This window comes from Impatiens glandulifera, chromosome 4 (genome assembly GCF_907164915.1).
Source record: "Impatiens glandulifera chromosome 4, dImpGla2.1, whole genome shotgun sequence".
Classification (NCBI taxonomy): Eukaryota; Viridiplantae; Streptophyta; class Magnoliopsida; order Ericales; family Balsaminaceae; genus Impatiens; species Impatiens glandulifera.
The window spans coordinates 47,837,535-47,858,340 of NC_061865.1; the positions used below are offsets into that span (position 1 = coordinate 47,837,535).

The 20,806-nt window shown below is 35.0% G+C and overlaps 1 protein-coding gene and 1 non-coding gene across 2 annotated transcripts; one reads left to right on the forward strand and one right to left on the reverse strand.

The window, feature by feature from the left end:
* Positions 1-2,586: 2,586 nt before the first annotated feature.
* On the reverse strand, positions 2,587-2,668 carry TRNAS-GCU. Its single transcript has one exon. It is a non-coding gene; the product is annotated as a tRNA-Ser (tRNA).
* Positions 2,669-13,374: 10,706 nt separating this feature from the next.
* Positions 13,375-20,737, forward strand: LOC124935696 (DNA-directed primase/polymerase protein). The gene is made up of 14 exons (XM_047476116.1): positions 13,375-13,511; positions 13,713-13,843; positions 13,946-14,109; positions 14,204-14,350; positions 14,461-14,512; positions 14,832-15,006; positions 15,350-15,432; positions 15,705-15,917; positions 17,624-17,740; positions 17,875-18,031; positions 18,926-19,033; positions 19,295-19,360; positions 19,464-19,711; positions 20,210-20,737. Exons 1-14 carry the CDS (start codon positions 13,457-13,459, stop codon positions 20,300-20,302), a joined length of 1,809 nt encoding a protein of 602 aa, XP_047332072.1. The 5' UTR covers positions 13,375-13,456; the 3' UTR covers positions 20,303-20,737.
* The last annotated feature ends 69 nt before the right edge of the window (positions 20,738-20,806 follow it).

Below are 20,806 nucleotides of genomic sequence, written 5' to 3' on the forward strand. Positions count from 1 at the left end.
ATTTTGGTTACATAGAATTACATATATATATATATATATATATTTATTTTAAAGTTCAAGGGTTTGTTTGAAATTAATTTTTCTTTCACCCTTATGTTATTATTTCTAATCTTTTTTAAATACTCAAAATATTAAAATAAATATTACAAATATTTTGCTAATTTTTTTTATATATATTTTAGGGTTAAATAAATAATTTTTGGAATGAAATGGGTATCTCATTTTATCCTATATTATTTATTTTAATCCCTTAATTTTTTTTAAATTATTTTCAGATAAAATGAGTACAATATTTATACTAAATAATTTTTTTTTTGTTTTGACATCATTTTCTTTAATTAATTAGGATTTAATTATCACAATAATTAACTAATTAATTATCTTATTAGATTTTGTCTTAGGTTAATTATTTAATTTTATTTATTTAAAAATTATTTTAATAGGGGCAACAATTTTTGACACAACACAATAACACGACACAAACATGACACATTATTAACGGGTTTGGGCCGGTCCTTAACATTTCTTGTCTTTTTCGTGTCATTTTTTAACGGGTCGTGTATGGGTCATTATTGTGTCTACACGTTAGACATGATAATGACCCATTTCAATTATCGTATCTAACAAATACGGGTTACTCATTACCCATGTTTGACCTATTACCCGATTCTAACACGTAAATAACCCGCCCCCCTCAAACACTCAAGTTAACTACTTTCTTCAAACTCTTGAGACCTTTCCACACCCAACCTCATGACCCCAACTCGAGACTGACGTTCTAGCCACATACCTCCCCCTCTGTAGTTCACCTTCCCCTTTACCGTTTTCTAGTCGCAGCTCATCAGCAAGTACGACTCTCGACTTGTTTTCTCTCCCCAAAACCTAACACGGTCTGCAATGAAAAGATTGGGAAATCCTTTCTTTAGTTATGTTTTTTTCTTTATAATAATTATTCATTTATTTTGTGTCTTTTCGTGTTAGAACGTGTCGTGTAAACGTGTTGACCCGGACTTAATTTCGTGTATATCGGGTCATGTCATGTCGACCCGTTAATACGATAAAATAATGGGTCATTTATGAGTTGACCCATAATGGTTCTTGTACCTAGAAATGCACGACATGAAACACAACTCGTTACCCGAATTGCCTTCCCTACTCTCTGCCAAGTTGTATCTTTACCTTCTTTACTTCCTTTTGATCATTAGTCGCTATCAGCATATCATCAACATACATGAGGAGATAAACAAAGTAGCCATCGTTACCAATTTTAAATTAGATACAACTATAAAAATCATTTCTTTTGAAGTAATGAGTGATCATGAAAGAATAAAATCATTTATACCACAGCTTTAACAATTGTTTTATACCATAAAGGGATTTCTTCAAATAACATACAAAATCTTCTTGTCCTAAGACTATAAATCTCTTAGGTTCATGCATAGATGTGCTCATCTAGATCCCCATGTAGAAATGTGGTCTTCACATCTAGTTGCTCAAGCTCCAAATTAAGCATCACCACGATGCCAAGTAGTGCACGAATCGAAGTATGCTTGACAACTAGAGAAAACACATTAGTAAAATCAATCCATGAAATTTGACTGTAACCTTTCGCAACTCGTCTTCTTTTAAACCTTGCATCTTCAAATCCATGTGTACATTTTTTTTATACACTCACTTACATAGAATACCATTTTTCATATAGGTAATTTTACGAGGTTTCATGTACCATAATTATGAAAAAATTACATATCTTCTTGCATGACAGACATCCACTTGTTAGAGTCATCACAAGTGACTACATCAAAATATGAAGAAGGTTATTCATATGAATGAATATCTTCTACATTACTCAATACATGAATAACCAAATCAGCTTCACCAAGTCTTAAAGGAGGTCTAATATCGTGTTTAGGCCTATCAGTAGCAATAGATTATTATAGTGGTGTAAGCGATGGTAAATATCAGACAACTCTAGTGTAGTTGACGGTTGTATTGCAGGTTCTGATTCTAATATCTTCTCAAACTCCACATGTGTACTAGATTCTTGTTAAGTCTTATTACCAGAAGTGTTAGATTTTTTTTATCTTATCACCAAAAGTGCCTCATTTTTGTTGATTTTTATTGAAAAAGATATAGAAAATTTAGTATTTAACATAAGTGTTTCATCGAAAGTAACATCGACTAATTATTACTTTTCTAGTTTCTAGACACCATAGCTTGTACTCCTTTACATTTGATTTATAACAGATAAAATACACTTCACAGATCGAATCTCTAATTTTCCTTGATCAACATGAGCATACACAGAACAAAAAAAATTCTCAAGTTAGAATAATTTAAAGGAATATTATCATATCATGCTTCTTGTGGAGTCTACTTATTAACTGTAGTCGACAAACTGTTGACGAGGAAACATGTTAAAGTTGCAGCTTCAACCAAAAAGATTTTGATAAATCAACATTAAGGAGCATACATCGCACTTTCTCCATCAAATATCCATTCATCCTCTCTACTATACCATTTTTTGTGGATTCATATGCATTGTGTGATGCCTTACAAATCGTTTAGTTGGGAAAAAAATAAAAGCGTCGCCTGAGAGATTCGAACTCTCGCGGGGAGACCCCATGTACTTAGCAGGCACACGCCTTAACCACTCGGCCAAAGCGACTTTGATGTTAATAATTACAATGGGTAGAACAAGGAAATGAATGAATTGTGAGTGTGTAATTTGGTGTGCATAATTCATGTGTTTAAACTTAAATGCATACTCATAACTTACTATAGGGACGGATCCAAGAATCTGAGTTGGGGTGAACTTGAAAAAAATTTAGGGTGAGCTTAAAAAAATAACGAGAAAATTTTGGATAAGACAAGTTGATAAATATATTTTTTTCTATTTTTTAATAACTATAAAAAAATAATAAATAAAATTGAAAAAATTTAAGAAATTATGATTCATGGAAGATGGGGCTAATATTCCTCATTACCAGTATCTGTTCGCATCTGATAATAGGAGGAAGGTAAGTTTCAGAATCTTTCGAATGGTGGAGGACATGAAGATGTTCCTCCAATTTCCATGGGGAAAGATGTCATTCAGAGTAACCCTGCAGGGTATTGACAAATATATGAAACACCTTTGTGGATTATATCTCGTCAAGAAGAAAACTTGGGACAAAAAAATCATTTGTGATGTCGTTTATACTTTACATGAGTTCGCACTAGCCTTCCAAATGTGGAGCTATGAGCTTATCAATACATTCGTCCCCAAATTTGCTGAAAGGACACGGCAAGATCTTACAAGCCCAATGATAGTGCTCTATACATCCTATAAGAGTTATCCTCTACAGGAAGTATTCATAGCCTTCCAAAAGTGCAATGTTTTAAGCAAAATTGAAGAGTTTGAGGAGGAGAAGCGGAAGTACTCTAAGGACGACTTTGAAGATATGAGAGTCAACATTTATGATGAATTCTTTGAATTGGATGGGAGGAAGAGAAATATTGAAGGTTGTGAAGAAGATGAAAAAGATGAAAGGACTCCTAAACCGCCGACCAAGAAGAGGAGACTTATTAGTCCCTAACTCCCTGAAGTTAACGATGAAACTAGCCAAGACAGCTCTCAGCAAGTCCCTTTTGCGATGACTCCTCAAACTGATGAAGACAATTCTACATCTTGTGCACCCAATTGAGTGTCTCAAGCTCATACTGATGCCAAACTTGATGAGCTGACAAAGGATGTAAATGAGATTAAAACTAAAATCAAGCTCATCAAAGAGAATCAACATCTTATGATCACATTATTGGGGGAATTAAAGGAACAAAAGAATGGTGAAGGAGAAGAAAAAGAGGAGGAAGGTATTGCTGCTGTTGAGACTGAGAAGAGGACGAAGAGGAAGAATGATGAGGTTGCACTTGATACTGAGAACAGGATGAAGAGGAAGAATGATGAGATGATGAACAAGAGGAAGCAGGATGAGATGGAGAAGAGGAAGGAGGATGATGAGATTAAAAAAAAGAAAGATGAGAGGAAGGAGAGGCTGATAAAGTTGGCCAAGAAGAGGAAGGCTGATGAGTTGGCCAATGAGTTGGCCAAGAAGGAGGAGTTGGCCATGAAGAGGAGGAAGGCTGAAATTGCCAAGAGGAAGGTAGATTTGCGTACCACACCCCCCACACGCACAACGCATTATCCACACATCACCCCATGCACAACGCACCACCCACGCACCACGCCTACGCACAACGCACCACGCACCACCCACGCACTATCCCCACGCACCACACACGCACTACACACACTATCCCCACGCTCCACGCCCCACCCACGACCTAGCCTAAATGTATATTAATCTGATTTTTTCATTGTGCAGGTGCAGGAGGAAGAGGAGGAGGATGTGGATCTCACGCCCCACGCAAATTGCAATTTGATGAGAATATTGAGGAGGAGGAGGAGAAGACTGAGGAGAAGACTAAAGAGAATGAGGAGGAGGAGATTATTGAAAAAATGGAGGAGAAGACTGTAAAGATTATTGAGGAGGAGGAGGAGAAGACTAAGGAGAATAAGGAGGAGGAGATTATTGAGAAAATGGAGGAGAAGACTGCAGAGATTATTGAGGAGGAGGAGGAGAAGACTGAAGAGAATAAGGACGAGGAGAAGACTGAAGAGAATAAAGAGGAGGAGAAGACTTCAAAGGTGGATAAGACTGAAGAGAATAAGGAGGAGGAGAAGATTGAAGAGAATAAGGAGGAGGAGAAGACTGCAGAGGTGGAGGAGGAGAAGACTACAGAGGTAGAGGAGGAGATGATTGTGGAGAAGGAGATGATTATGGAGAAGAAGAATGTGGAGATTGTGGAGAATAAGGAGGATAATGTGAAAGAAATGTCTCCTTCACAATTTAGAGGAAAATCATTTTGGAGAAAGAAGTCGAAAAAATTGAGGGACTACACCGACCCTGGTGGGAAAGGGTTTAAACTCAATGATCCGGTTACGGTTAATCCTATATTACGATATGACGAGGAAAAGATGAAAGAATTGAAGAAATTGTTGAAGAGTAAGGATAAAGACTTCAAAGATTTGACTATTTGCGAAGTAGATCATTCTTTATTTAACAGATTGCTCACGCCTCAAAATGGTTAGACGATATAGTAAGTATTTTTGTTCATTATTTTTGTGTAAGTATCTTTGGACTTGCGCCCCACGCACCACTCCCACGCACAATGCACCATCCCCATGCACAATGCACCACCCCCACGCACTACCCCCACGTCCCACGTACAAGCCCACGCACCACTCTACGTACCACGCCCAAGCCCACACACCACCCTTGCGCCCCACACACTCTCCCCACGCACAATGCATCACCCTTGCTCTTTCTTAATCAATAATTTTTTTTGCAGGAGATAGATGCAATCTGTTACATAATGAAACGAATTGTTGCGAAGTTCCCTAAGACATATGCAAAGAATTTCTCAATTGCTGACTCTCATCTCTCTTAGAAGTTTGTGAATCGCCATCATATGTTTGCCCTAAATCCTGCAGGCTTCAAGTTCGACTATTTCATGGAATATGTAATTGGGGATGAAGAAAGACATTTGTATCCTTGGAATATTGTTGATATGATATATGTACATATGAACCTCCTGTGCTAGATTCATCTACAAGATTGGTGCATATACGTATATGACTACGAACAGAAAATCTTCCTAAAGGATGTATATGACGACTTCATGAAACCAATGTGTGAAATGATTCCATACTTTCTTGAATATGGATTCACCTTGGTGGAAAAGGCCAGGATTCCGCTGTTCAACTTGGAGAAGATGCCATATTCCATAATACCACACCCAACAATCCCAAAGACAACCAAAAGTGGGGACTGTGATGTTTTTACTATTATGTATTTGGAATACCTTACTGCCTCATTGGATGTATCAAATGTGGTCACCAAAGAAATGCATTTTTGAAGAAAGAAATGGGCAGTAAGATTATTCCACCAAATTGTAGACCCTTAATCTAAATTGAATAGATATACATTTTTGTTATGAATAGATATACATTTTGTTATGAAATATTTGTGTATAAAACCAAGAAGAATTCCAATCAATATTTATGTATAAAACCAAGAAGCATTCCAATCAATATTTGGGTATATATCCCCTAATCTAAATCCCCTAGACTTGCGCCCCACGCACCACCCTTGCGCTCCACACACCAACCTTGCACTCCACGCACCACCCTTGCGCCCCATGCACCAACCTTGCGCCCCACGCCCAAGCCCACGGCTCACGCACTAGACCACGCTCATGCCCACGCCCCATGCACACGCCCCACACCCAAGACCAAGCCCACGCCCCAAGCCCAAGCCCACGTCCCACGCCCACGCCCCACGCCCAAGCCCAAGCCCAAGCCCAAGCCCAAGCCCACGCCCAAGCCCACGCCTCACGCCCACACCCACGCCCAAGCCCATGCCCACGCCCCACGCCAAAGCCCACGCCTAAGTCCACGCCCCACTCCCAAGCCCACACCCAACACCATGCCCCATGCCTACACCCAACACCATGCCCCATGCCCACGCCCCACACCAACCCTGTACATATCCTGCACATACATGAAAACAATACCTAACAGATATTAAACCAACACCTGAAAATGCATTACAAAACATCATTGTTCATGAAAATCTAACAAAAGAGAACGGCTACAAGTGCTAAAGGTTGTGCCAAAACATACAATTTAACCAAAAGATACAAATTAACCAAAAGAAATGTTGTCTAGAGAATGTGGAAAAGATGAAGATGGTGAAGGTTGGGCCAATTGTGAAGGTTGTGAAGGTTGTAAAGGTTGTGAAGGTTGTGACACTTATTGTCTTGTAGTAGATGATGCAAGCATCACTTCTTTGCATGTTTCCATGTTATGGCATCGGCCGCCACATGAGTTGCACCGTCTTTGTTCCTTACGAGGCTCACCTTGTGATGGCCTACGCTTTGTTGTTGTCCGACCCTTCTTAACCTTGACGGGGGGTTTTAGGAAAACTCGTTGCTTGATATTTTCTAGAATATCTCAAGAATCTTTATTACAAACTGGATAACATGTATCTACATATGCCATGCACCACGCTTCAGTTGTGAAAAACCTGAAAAATGATATTTAAGTCATATAAACTCAATCTTAGAATTAAACATGCAATCATTCTCTAACCTTGAGTAGTACTCATAGGGAATAGTTTTCCAGGAACGGGCAGTAACAAGGGCATGTTTACAAGGAAGACCAGATATATCAAATACCCTACAAATACAAGTTCGAGTTTGGAAGTCAACATGAAAATCATGTTCACCGTCGTTCACATGAAACTCGAATCTGTTAAGCGGATTAACGTTGTGATATTTGGCCTTCTAGGCTTGTTCACGTAAGAACTTTTCATAATATGGAGATAAATGTTTTGTGTGGCTGGAAGCTTTTTCTCTTTTATTATGAAACCAATCTTGTAGTGTTAATCGTAAATACTCAGCTAATGTTAATATGAGATATTTCTTAGCATTCCTACACTGACTATTAAAGCTCTCAGCGTAATTGCTTGTCATTTGACTGTATCGCAAACTAGTGAAAAATGCACGTCTCCATCTCTCCACTCATATTTGTTCCAAATAGACAGCAATCTAAGGGTCCTTAGTCTTGATCTTGTCAAAATGGTGATGGAACTGTGACATTGTGTATGCGTGTGAAGCCATATCAAACTCAACATGGCAGTTATCGATTTTAAATTTGGCCATAATATTTATTTTTATGTGGTATGTGCATGCAGCGTGATGTGCTTCTGGAAAAACAGCGGACAAGGCATTGGCAATACTTGGGTGTATATCAGATATGAAGACGAGATCTGAGACTACTCCAATTGCCACTCTTAGTTGTTGCATGAAATATGTCAAAGAGTTATTATTCTCCAAATCAACAACGCCAAAAGCAACAGGATATAGTTGTTCATTCGCATCCAATGTAATTGCAACCAATAGTTGACCTTCAATCTTGTGCTTAAGAAAACTGGCATCGACGCACAATACTGGACGACAATACCTGAAACCGCTAATTGAGCAGCCTAAGGACATGAACATATACCTTAAGTGGTCATGCTCATCCGTCTGAATGTCAGTTATGGTACCTGGGTTATTCTTCGCCAACATGAACAGTTATGATGGCAATTTTCCATATGATTTCTCCACAGTTCCTCGCACCGCCATTAAGGTCTTTTCCCTGGACCTATAAGCCTTATTATAGGTCAGCTTAAACCCATAATTTATATGTATGTCTTCCATTATTTTCTTAGGCATGTGGTCATGGTGATGGTCCATGTACTTACGTTTGATGCACTCTGCAATTACCCATGATGGTGTTTGCCTCACATTCTCTTGCCTCGTCAAAATTGAGCATGCGTGTTCATTTACTAATTTTCGAATCTCAGACATCTCCTGGAATTTTCCTTTCACAGCACGCAATCTCCACTTGTAGTTCTCGTTCACACATTTCACAAACCAAAGATCTTTTATTGACTTTTCGACTTTGAATTCAAAATGATTAGTCATCGCATATCTATGCACCCTCAATTGAAGTTCTGTTTTGTCCTCAAAAAACGTACCCACTTCCAATCCGCTTTCAAGGGTTAATTGAGCATGTGTTTTAACCTGGATTAGTTCAAATGAATCAAGCAATTCAATATGGTTGGATGTTTTCCTCATAGGGGAAGTGATAGGTGGTCGGGGTGCAAACATGGGGCTTATTGTTCTTCATCTGCATGGTGTATGTCATTTTGACTTTGTAAGACATCCTGCTCAAATATAGGGAATTCAGGAACCTCCTCTCTTTGGATTTTATCAATTGGGTGTGAAGATAGTGACTTCTCTACTAAAGAGACACATAGAGGAGTGTGAAGCTCGTATGGTGAAGTTGAAATTTCTTTTATATAGAACATCACATCTTTATCAGATCGGATATCAGTAGAAGGATCAGTTTTCAAAACCAAATTATACTTGACTTTGAACATTAAATCATATCTTAATTTGTTCACACCAATAGAATCATAGACAATGTCAGTTAATTCGTCATATGTTGTATATAAGGATAGAGGCACACCTACTAATGAACTTGAGTCAAAAGAACTAATACCATCATCATCTTTCTTCCACTCTCCATCATATAGGACAAAACAGTTAACAAATAAAGTGGGATCTGCAATTGATACAAATTGAAATATTAGTGTAGTAAACAAAACCATATTATCGTGGTGTGGTGCGTGGGATGCAATCGTGCGTGGGTCGTTGTGCGTGGTGCATGGGACGCCACTCAGATTGCGTGGGACGCAATCGTGCGAGAGTCGTGGTGCGTGGGTCGTGGGTCGTTCAGTAACATACTCATTTTGACAGCATTTCAAACGTTCATTTTAACAAAGCATTTCAAACGTATCAAACATATAGAGTGTTCTTCAACTAAATGGGAATAAAAGAAATGAACATACCCATTTTGAAGGCGATGCTGCTGGTCGGGTCTACACGGCGATGCTGTTGGGTCTCGTCGTCCTTCGGCGTTGCAGGTGAACGGCGTTGCTTGCTTGGTGAGTCGAGGAGATGAGAATGGGTACGAGAGTGGTGGCAGGTGATGTCGGGATAAGAGAGAAAGTGGGTTGGTGGGATTGGGAAATGTGAAATGAGGGAGGGAAAAGAATAAAAAAAATAATAAAAAAGATAAAACTGTCAAAATTATAAAAAAAAAGGATAAATATAAAAATTGAAAATTTTTAGGTTATTTTTGGGAATGACCCATTTGATCAAATTTCCCTATCAGTGTTATATATATATATATATATATATATATATATATATATATATATATCATATTTTAATTCATATGTAATCATTCCTGTGAGAAAAAATAATTTTAAAAAAATAGATTATCACCGAGAACATTTACTCCGCTCTCGGTGAAAGATTGGAATTATTATTAGAGAGTGATTAGTGCTCTCAGTAATAATATTATCATCGAGAGCATCAAATGCTCTCGGCGATACTAATTTTTCCATCATCGACAGTCAATTGACACCTTCCAAGAGCATTTGTCACTCTCGGTGAAAACTATCACCGAGGGCAAATAGGCTTTCACCGAGAGTTTTTGCTCTCGTTAAAAACCATTTTTTTACTAGTGATGATAAGATCGAATAATGTTTCAAAAATATGTGTTTGGAGCTTGTAAAAGAAATATCAAGAAACGACACGAGGAGGCAATAACATAATCATAGTTGGTTCAATTTCTAAACAGTTCAATGCAAAAATCAAAGTTGTTTACCTTTGATCTTTGAGTCAAGATGAAATAAAGAAAATGATAGTATAAGAGTAGGAGACGAAGTATTGAAACAACTTAGTAGTAATATTGAAGAAATGAAGAAAATAATTGTTGTTATATATTTAATTTGGATATATATTTTTTTGTTAATTATAAAATTTATAATTATTAATTCTCAAAAACTTTAAATTAAAAAATAAAAATAAAAATTATTTATAATTTTAAGGGCACAAAATTATCCTTTGGAAGGTCCTAAGGTGAATCACACAAGAAACTATCTGAGCTTGGATTTAAAACATCTCATTGTTACAACACAATACTAGTATAGCTGAAAGTAGGGGTGTCAATTCAGGTGAGTCGGGTGGGTTCGAGTCGGGTTGAAGGAGGTGCATTATAACAAAATTTTCAACCCGAACCAACCCGAACCTAAACCAACCTGAAAACAACAAACCCGAACCCAAACCAACCCGACCAACCCGACTAACCCGAAATAAGTTTTTTGCTTAATAATAATTTAATTTAAATACAAAATAATAAAATTGGCATAAACATAATAATTATGTTTAGAAAATTCAATTTTTTCACAAAATAAATATTACACAACGAAATTATGATATATTATAAAAAAAAGTCTTCAATCATCACAAAAGTATTTTCAAGTTCAAACTCCACTTCTTCATCGTTGTACACCTTTTTGTATGAACCCAACCTTGAAATAAGATATGAAATTAAAAGAAATTAAACTATAAATTAAAGATATGGGTTAGGCCCGTCAGGGTTAGAGTTTTTTTTGTAAAGTAGGCAAGTTATTTTTTTTTATTAATATATTAGGTGGGTCGGGTTGGGTGGATGGGTTCGGGTTTATGAGTGACCTGATTTTTTAATTCAGGTCAACCCGGGTTGACCCGAACCAACCCAACCCAATTTTCTTTTTCAGGTTATATTTTGGGTCTGACCCGAAATGATTCAAACCCGAAAACCATCAACCCTAACCCAATATTTTTCGGGTCGACTCGTGTCGGGTTGACGGGTCGAGTTCATTTTTGACACCCTAGCTGAAAGTGGGGCTGGGTGGTCGCATCAATAGTGGTTTTAGTTATCTATTTGAGGTCAATATATAGAAGAGTCAGTAAAACCCATACAACAGCAGGGTTGATTTGATTGCTTTCTATTTTCCAAAACTAACAAAATAATCAAACATTATTCAAAATAAAAACCTAAACTTACTAACTTGGAAAGGCCGACCGATGTGTGGCTGCAACTAACTAAACTAAACTAGCTATCGGAATAGAGAGTATACAAAATGGATGTGAGGATTGGGTTTAGTATCATGATAAGATATAGTAGAGACAATGATAATTTATTAACTACTAAAGTTACTTATGAGAGAGAAAGATTGAAGGTATATTCTGTATGATTCATAATTACAAAACAGAAATATTGGATGAGTATTCCAGCTTTTCTAAAGGTGTGCATATTAAAGTTAAAATTCAAAATTAGAATGTAATTTTGATAGTAGAAACCTAATTATTATTTCACAAATATTTTTCAACAATAATTACCAACTTGAATATTTGCTTCATCTTTTATTTTTTTTTATTATGAATCTCGCATCATTTTTTTTGAGTTATCCTAAATATACGTTTGATTATTGAATATTTTTAAATATAATTTTAATTTTTTTAAATTTATTATATTATTTAATATATTTTTGTTTAATTATTTTGATTCTGTAGACATTATTTAAAGAAAAGTTAGTAAAGAAGGAGACAATAAAGAAAAAGAAGAAGAGATAGTAAATTTATTATTATTTACAAAAAGAGAGATAGTATGTAAGAAATTATCAAGATACTTACTGCATACTCCGGCTCCTAGACGGAGGACCCTGTCTTCGGGTCCTTCTCGTCATCCTCCTTCTCTTTCTCCTTCACCTCCTCCTCCTCCTTCTTTTTTTTTCTTCAAAACACCACCACCTTGTAATAAAATTAAATAAAACAAGAAACTATAAATTAACATAGTATACATTTTCACAGAGTTTATGGGCTTTTCGGGCAGCCTTATAGTCTTCGTCTTCCTTAATTTTGTCAAGTCTTTTTTGTCTTACGGCTGTTGTTCTGCATTAATTTTAATAATGACGTTTATGAAATTTTCAAAATTAAACGAATTTGGAATTATATTAATAAACTAGGAAGATTTTCATGCAATACACACGCATAAAAATATTTAAAAAATAAATTACTAAAAAATTTTATAATAATATTTATTTCAATGTTTAAAATTCTTAATAAATCACTAATAATATATTAAAATAAAAAATAAAATACTCTAATTTACCCACCCACTGATTTTATTGCAAATTTTAACCAATATCATTCAAATACAACCCGACCTTCTTTATCCTTAATTGATTAACCATCCATCTCATTCCACATTTATCCACCCCAATAATCGAACTCTAATACGTGACTTTACACTTTTACTTCGATCAAAAACATATATATAACATTTTTTATTTTATTTTTAATTGTTTTAAGTTTATGGACAGGTCAACCCACAATCCTACCCAAATATCAATTTACTCTCACATATATGTTTAAATTAACCACAACTCTCACTCAACAATCTGGACACTTTAAAAATTAAGCATCATTATTATATATATATATATATTAGTTTGTTAAAAATTTAACTTATATTGTTAAAACATTCCGCGTTCATCAAATTTAATGTTAAATTTAAAATATAAAATTGTATTAGCCTATTTTGTTAAAGAGCTATACTTGTTTTTTATTAAAATGCAAGTTCGAAACATATATATATATATATATCATTTTTAATTTTATGTTTAACTGTTTTAAGTTTAGGAGAACATTTTAAAAATTAAGTATCATTAATTATATATATATATATATATTTAATTCTTGAATATTTTCGGTTATAATTTTAATTTTGTAAATTTTTTTATAAATTCATCAAATTATTTAATATATTCTTTTTTTTTCTTTTTTTTTATTTTGTAGAATTATTGATCTCATCTTAAAAAAAAAAATTGTCCTATTGCTTATTTAGGTTTTTTTTGAAAATTCAGTTGCTTGTTGATGCTACTGGATAGCCGAGGTTATTCGATCGTAGACCATGGACGACGTTGATCGATTGTTCCAGTGTTTCAGATGCGGAGTTTCTCCTCCTGGTAAATATCTCTCATTCCGACTCCGTTAAGTGATGGATTCTCAGTATGATCTTCGATTTCATCTATTGTTTAGAGAATTGAAATGCACAATATTCAATACTTTCCAGCTTCCTACTCATATTATGCACTTCACTTCACAATACATAACCTTATATTCCATAAAATTGTTACCATTGAACTCCTTTTCTTGTTTCTTCCCAGAATCGGCTGTAAAAGAAAGAAGAGCAAGTAACAGGTTGAAGCAAGTAAAACCCATACATGATTTGGCCAAAACATCAAGCCCACTGTCTGCAAAATCGACAAACCCAGAAAATGCCCATGAAGATGCTCAGGTTTTCGTGTATATCATCTTCTCTTGGTTTCAAATGTCATTGTTTGATTACATAGCTTGAAGCAGAAGTTAAAAATTGAAATTCAAACATTGTTCCTTTCAGGTTAATTCCTCTACAATTAAAGAAAACACGGTTGTTAAACAGAAGGATTTCTCTCCTATCATATTTTATGGTTCGCCACATGGTGTCCCTCCAAAAAAGCCTACCCGCTTGTTGCGATTATTGCGTGAGATACGTATTGACCTTGCTAAGCAGAATAAACCAAGGTATTTTCCCTGCATATGTACATGGTTATGGCTTCCATTTTCTAGTTATGTTGTAATCTCCAATGCTGATTTAACTCAACTTCTGTTTAATAAGGGAAAAAATATGGTATACATTCCCGAGGCAGGATCACGCAATGAAGTTCTCAAAAGACCATCCACATGCACGCATTTTCTGTTACCAAGATCATGCAAATGGCCAAAGAAGGTTCCTTGTTACGTCATATGAGGAGTTTTGGCAAAGGTTGCACTGTGTTCCCAACTTTTAGCTCTGCATTTCACAAGTTTCCCATTTTATTGTTATTTGAAATTTGTTACTCATCATATGGTATGTTGATGCTTCCACAATCTCAGGTACAAAAGTATGAATCCAAAATCACGGCACCATTATGAAGTGATTCAGGAGGTATATCTTTTGATTTTGCTATATAATGAAATGATTCAAGTTAAAAAAAATCTTATATTGCTACAAACTTTCTTATCCTCTAGATTTTCATATTTACCTATCCTTCTTTAGTTATATGTCTGACTTCCTCGATTTGTTTTTAGTGAGTTTATTAGCAGAAGTCTCTTCTTTAATTGCTATTGCCTTTTTAAGAAGCAAAATATAAGATTTCCCTGTAAGAAACCAATCTTATTTAAATTCTTTGTGTCACTCCAGTCATGATTGTGCACATATGGCAAATATTACGTTTTTGTGTGACATGACTTTCTGTTGCTTTTAGGGATTGCCATGCCACCTGTATTTTGATTTGGAGTTCGATAAGTGGTGCAATGCTGAAAAGAATGGCGATGAAATGGTTGATATACTGATATCAGTTGTTTTTGAAATCCTTTCTGATAAGTACTCCATTGAGGCCAAACAAGACTGGATTATAGAACTTGATTCTTCAACTGAAGGTATAGTACATTAGTGGTTGTTCTTCTACAATCTCACCATTGAGTTTCTCCTGCAATCTGGCTCCAAGAAAGTATGGGACTTATGAACATCACCCAACATATTATTAAGTTGCACTGCATGAATACATAAACACGTTTATTTATCCTGCTCAAATTCCTAGTGACACATGCAGGCAAGATTTGTCATTTAAATCTAAAGATTTATGTTATTGCTAGGATGATTCATTTAAGAGAGTTTTGAACCTTAACAACTTATTGTTTCTTTTTGGTATTCATCTTTAGATATCAGATCATGTTCTTTTGTGAAACAAAAATTTAAGTGATTGTTAATATCTGTTGGCAGCAAAGTTTTCACGGCACCTAATTATTTGCTTGGAAAAGGCTGCTTTTAAGGACAACTCACATGCTGGTGCATTTGTTGCTGAGGTGCGTCTTTTATCTAGGTCAAACTTTTTCAATTTACCTTATGAGGGATTTAACATTTACCTTTATCAATTATATTATAAAAGTGAATGTCTTGATCAAAATACCAGTACAAAATTTGTAGTAAATATGTTTAAAATCATTATGAACCTGAATTTTGTTCATCTTTGATTGGTAATGTATTGGACAACGAGTATTTAGTGGTCAGTCAAAATAGTTTCTTTCCTCTCCCTTTTTTTTTTATACAGTTGTGTCAAATGAGTACATTCTGTCAGGTATGTTCAAAGATCAACAATGCAAGGGAGAACAATGAAAGATATGAAAGCTTATTTGTTAATAAAGATTCGAATTCTGCTGGAATCTCATGCAATCTTTTTGTGGATACTGCTGTTTATACAAGAAATCGTTGCTTTCGCCTCCATTTATCATCAAAAGCAGGGAAAAAAGCTATTCTTCTACCAAGTGGGCGTTTCAAGTGTAAGAACATGGTACAAATATCTATCATAAATGTTTTTATTTTCTGTCTCAATTCTGTCCATATCTAGCTTCTTTAGATATATATAGTTTTCTCCCTAGTATCATTTGGAAGTAGAAATAGAGAAAGGAGACAGGGAGAGCTCCCACCCTCTTATAATTCTCTCTATAAAAGCAAGTATTTGCTTACAAGTGTTTTAGTGCCTTGCATCTTAGCCCAAATGCTAGGAGAAAGAGACATTACATTAATTTATACATACCTAGGCCTGTTCAACCAGTCGGCTAACCAGTTCACCTGTCCGGTTAATTCCGGTTTTTCCATTTATATAATTAACTTATTGTCGGTTTACCGGTTAAACCAGTAGAAAAATAGCTTAACCGAAAACCGAATTGGTAAGAAACCGGTTATTCGGAACCGGTAAGCTACCGGTTCAGTTTACAGTTTCCCGATTTTCTTGCAGAGCCCGATACATACCTAATACCTTAGCTAATGGTAAACACTATCTAAGATACTGAAAATAACAAGAACGGTTTATTCCATCTAACAACATAAAATTCCTTGGAGATCATGTGCCCATGTAACTGTTGGCATTCTTTCATCTTAGCCGTTCATTGATGTTTCTTCCACACCGTTAGATCTTATTTGTCTTAGGGCCATTATTAATAGTACCGACAAACCATATTAATCAAGGCCTACTAACAATTCCCACTAACAATCCAATTAACCTATTCTTAGCCCTAACAAATCAATTATCTACAAAGAGATTTTACTGTTTCATTAGTTAGTTTGCAAAATCTAATTATGTGAAGTCCTTAGATTGATTTTACTGATTGCTTGAGAAATTAAATGACTATATTTACATTTTTTTTGTTTATCTGTCCTATTTTGGTCTCTGCTTTATATTTCATTTAGTTACAATGAACTTTGTTACAAGAAGTTTGTAGGATTGTGTTAAGCTTGAAATTATAACTTAGCTTTCTGAGTTCTTTATTTCAAGAAACGAGTTCTTGATTGATGGGACCGAGTGTGGAGTTCTATAATCAAGCGCAGCGGAAATAATATGAGAAGAGAATTCGAGGTTAAAGGAAAGAAGAAACAAAGATGAGAAGAGAATACTACTATAATATACCTAGCAGTCCAAGATAGAGGTTCAAGACCGAAAAGATAATTAAGAGTAAGAACTTTCACAAAGCTTTCATTCATAGGTCCTTGGGGAAAAAGATCAGCCTTATATAGTTGCTGTCTTTCCCCCACAATATTCAGAATTATTGTTGTAACAACATAACAGAATTCGGTTTGAGAAATATAAGAAAAGGAAACAAAACAGAATATTAAAACAAAAAGCAAAAATGTAGCCCAAGTGCACACTAGGACTGATGAAGGGTGTTGAAATTAATCTAGGACCGCTGCATTAATTTGAGGACCCTAATAGATTGCTAATGTGAAGACTGACGTATATTTGATAACACTTTCTCTTGTGCATAAATATTAACGTTTTGATGCTAAAGATGTATTAAAAAACAACAAATGTGTTATCTCCGTATTGTCCTAGAAGTGAAGTGGAATGCAAACCTAATATAATGAAGTTAGAAGATATCAACTGCAACATGCATATGTTCATCACATATAAGAGAAAATGAACTAAAAGTATCTTATTGTAATTATCTCATTATAACTGGAGTCATTTATAACATTTCTTAATTTGATGATAATTTTCAGAGTGAGGAAGAAGTTTTTATGGCATCATTGATATGCAGAATGGACAATGACTGTGAAAAGCTTCTCATATGCAAGATGGATCTAGAATGTGTGAGAGCTCTGCACTTTGATACAGAGGTAATAACAGGTTACCTGAGTCTGAGTTCTAATCCCTTTGTCATTCTTTTGTACCCCATTAGTGTGCATGAATCTATTCCTTAGCCTTTTTGTTGTTGACTTCGCTTTTATGTAGAAAAATTATTCTCTTTCAGGTGACCTATGACGTACAAAAGCATTCAGAATCATCTCAACAATTTACAGTAAGTGCTTATACAAGTGATCTGTCCAGTACTTATTTGATGGGGAGATCACCCTTTCCTGCTTTAGACTTGTTCGTGGAATCTGTTGCCTCCACAGGAAATATACCAGGTAATATTTTATGTGTTCCAAATGACTTTGCCAATCTTTCATACCATATCTCCCATTATATATTGGATCGTTGCCTTATTTGAAATAGCCAATTTTTAATAAAGCTAAGTATCGTCTCTTCAAGCACTTTCCAGTGCTGGTGGTCTTCATTTATGTGGATCAAATAACCATTCAAACCACTGAATATGGGTCATCATAATATTAGTTGGGTTTGTGGGTTAACTGATGGTTCTGGAAGAATCAATCATCTGAACAGACCAAGTACCCGAACTAATAAAATGGGTGACTTCTAATGGGATACTTTGGTATGCATTTCTTTTTTCACTGTGACAATGATCCGGAGATCTACATTTGTTATGTTAATCAAATTCATAATCTGGATTGTTATACTAAAAGAAAATCATGAAACCAAATGAAGCAAAAACTCACACTATTATCTTGATCCAAAAAATAATCTCCGTATAAAATAATTTTGGATCATGACTTATAAAAAATCTTAACCAAACGAAAGACGATCGCTTACAATTTTAACTTTAATTTTTTCCAATGGTATCGTGATTGTGACACAAATTCTGACAAAATAACAGTTTTCAAATAGACTCATGGTTTGCCTACCTGGTCTCTCTGTTTGTAATCAAAATAATACTTTGAGCAAAATAATAAAATAAAATACCCGACAATATTGCATGTATCTCCACCACTTGATGTGGTAAAGCCATAATGTTATAGAAGGAGCTATATTTTGAAGTGGTGAAACTAATGTATGTGGCTTCTATATTTCTTGGTGTTGGAAGCAGAAAGTTCCTGCTCTGTGGTTCTCTATTTTCTACATTGACAAATGAGTCGACTCCTTATATAGCACCATATTTTAAATTTTTTTATCCCCAATTGCAGGAAAGATCTATAGTTGGTATTGGATCTCAGAGTATGGGTTGATGGTTTACAGTATGTCAAGAAATAGGTTTTGCGAACGAATTGGTAGAGAGCATAAAAGCAATAATGGTAAGTGGTGTTATATTTTCAGGCAATGCATCTATTTATTGGATGTTAATTGTTATTTCAGAAACTCCCTCTTTTCTCTTATTCACAAGGATGCTTAATCAAATGTATGTGCTAGTAAAAAATGTCAACCTCTGTGATTTATTCACTGAGATCACTTCTTTCTCAACTCTATGATAACATGAAAGAAAAATACAATTTTTTATTATTCTTATCATGAATAGATATTTGCTAATATTGCCTCTCTACTTGTTACCTATCCAGTTTTATATATTCTCGGTCTAAGAAGTGGTGTTTATTATCAGAAGTGTCATGATCCTGATTGCCAAGGTGAATAAAGAGTTTAATGCTTTAATTTGATTCTCCATCATACATTTATTTTCCATGTCGCATCTGATTGATTATCTTGATGACATGATTGATGGTATATTAGGATATCGATCCCCATTCCGCATCATCCCTTCAGATGTTGTTAATGGTACTAGACAATTATTAAATCCCGAAGGGTCAGTTAATGATAACTTGGAACATCAGTTTGCTGAAGATGGTGGTGATCACATAATGTGTCATAGTGATGACAACATAACAAACAGCTGCAAGAAAGACGGATGGTGGAGTGAAGCTATACGATTTGCAGACAACATTGAGAAAATCCAAAATTCGCAGCAGTACACTGAAATGGTAAGACTTTTTCCTCTTTTATAACTTTGTTCATTTGGTATGGTCTTGTTATGTTCAACCTCCTAATCCTAATTTTAATTTCAATTCCAATTCTCTCCATAGACAAATGTAGCCTAAAAGTGAATACACAATTTCTGACTTGTTTATTTGGTTTGTGCATTAGAAAATCAATTATATATGGTAACATCCAGTTTCTGTTTATGAAAGGAGTGTTCAAACTCGATTTGACAACTAAGCCTATTTCTGTTCAAATAAGTTTGCTTTCTTCTAGATGTAAGCTACTATTTGAAAAACGCTTTTTATATTAGGATGAACCATAGCTTTGAAAATCAACAACTGTCAGACACCAAATATCATATTAGGATGAACCATAGCTTTGAAAATCAAGAAAATGGAGAAAGAAGAGTAATAAACACAATATATTGCTGTTTTAACCTCAATTATTTGTAGTTTAACACTCTTGGTAAATAATTATAAATCTCATTGATCCAAGCACAGGATGAAGGAAATGATGGAGATGAAGAAGATTGGTGGAAAGCAGCAGAAAGAACAGCAGCTGAGACTGAAGTGAACTTCTTCAGCCAAATCTAAGCTGTCTTAACCTCTACTAAGGTCTGTCCATCTATATGTACTGCATTTTGTTTACGGCTAAGGAAGAATACCCATGATACAACGTTGCTGATATTGTGGGGTTGTAGTTATACATGGGAATATGATCAATCTACTTTATTGATTTTATATTTCCATGAAGTTTCTATCTGTTTATTATTCTAATGTTCTAGTTTAGAAGATGATTAGCAGCCTCACATATTTTTGTAGTTTTAGACATGAACAAGAGGAGAGTTGAGAGAAGAATATCCATGACACAATAGTTAAAGGGTAACTAATGAACATGCTTTTTCATGCCACGTGTCAACCCTTAATTTGTTTATTTTTCATGGGTAATTTAAGAATTGTGGGTTGAATTGTTATTTCAATTTTAATCTGCCTCTTGATTCTTTCTAATTATTCATGTATGATTAGTTTTCTTTCATAATTAGGGCTGGAAGAATAGAATGTAGATAATACTGAATGTAATATTGTATGAATCATGTT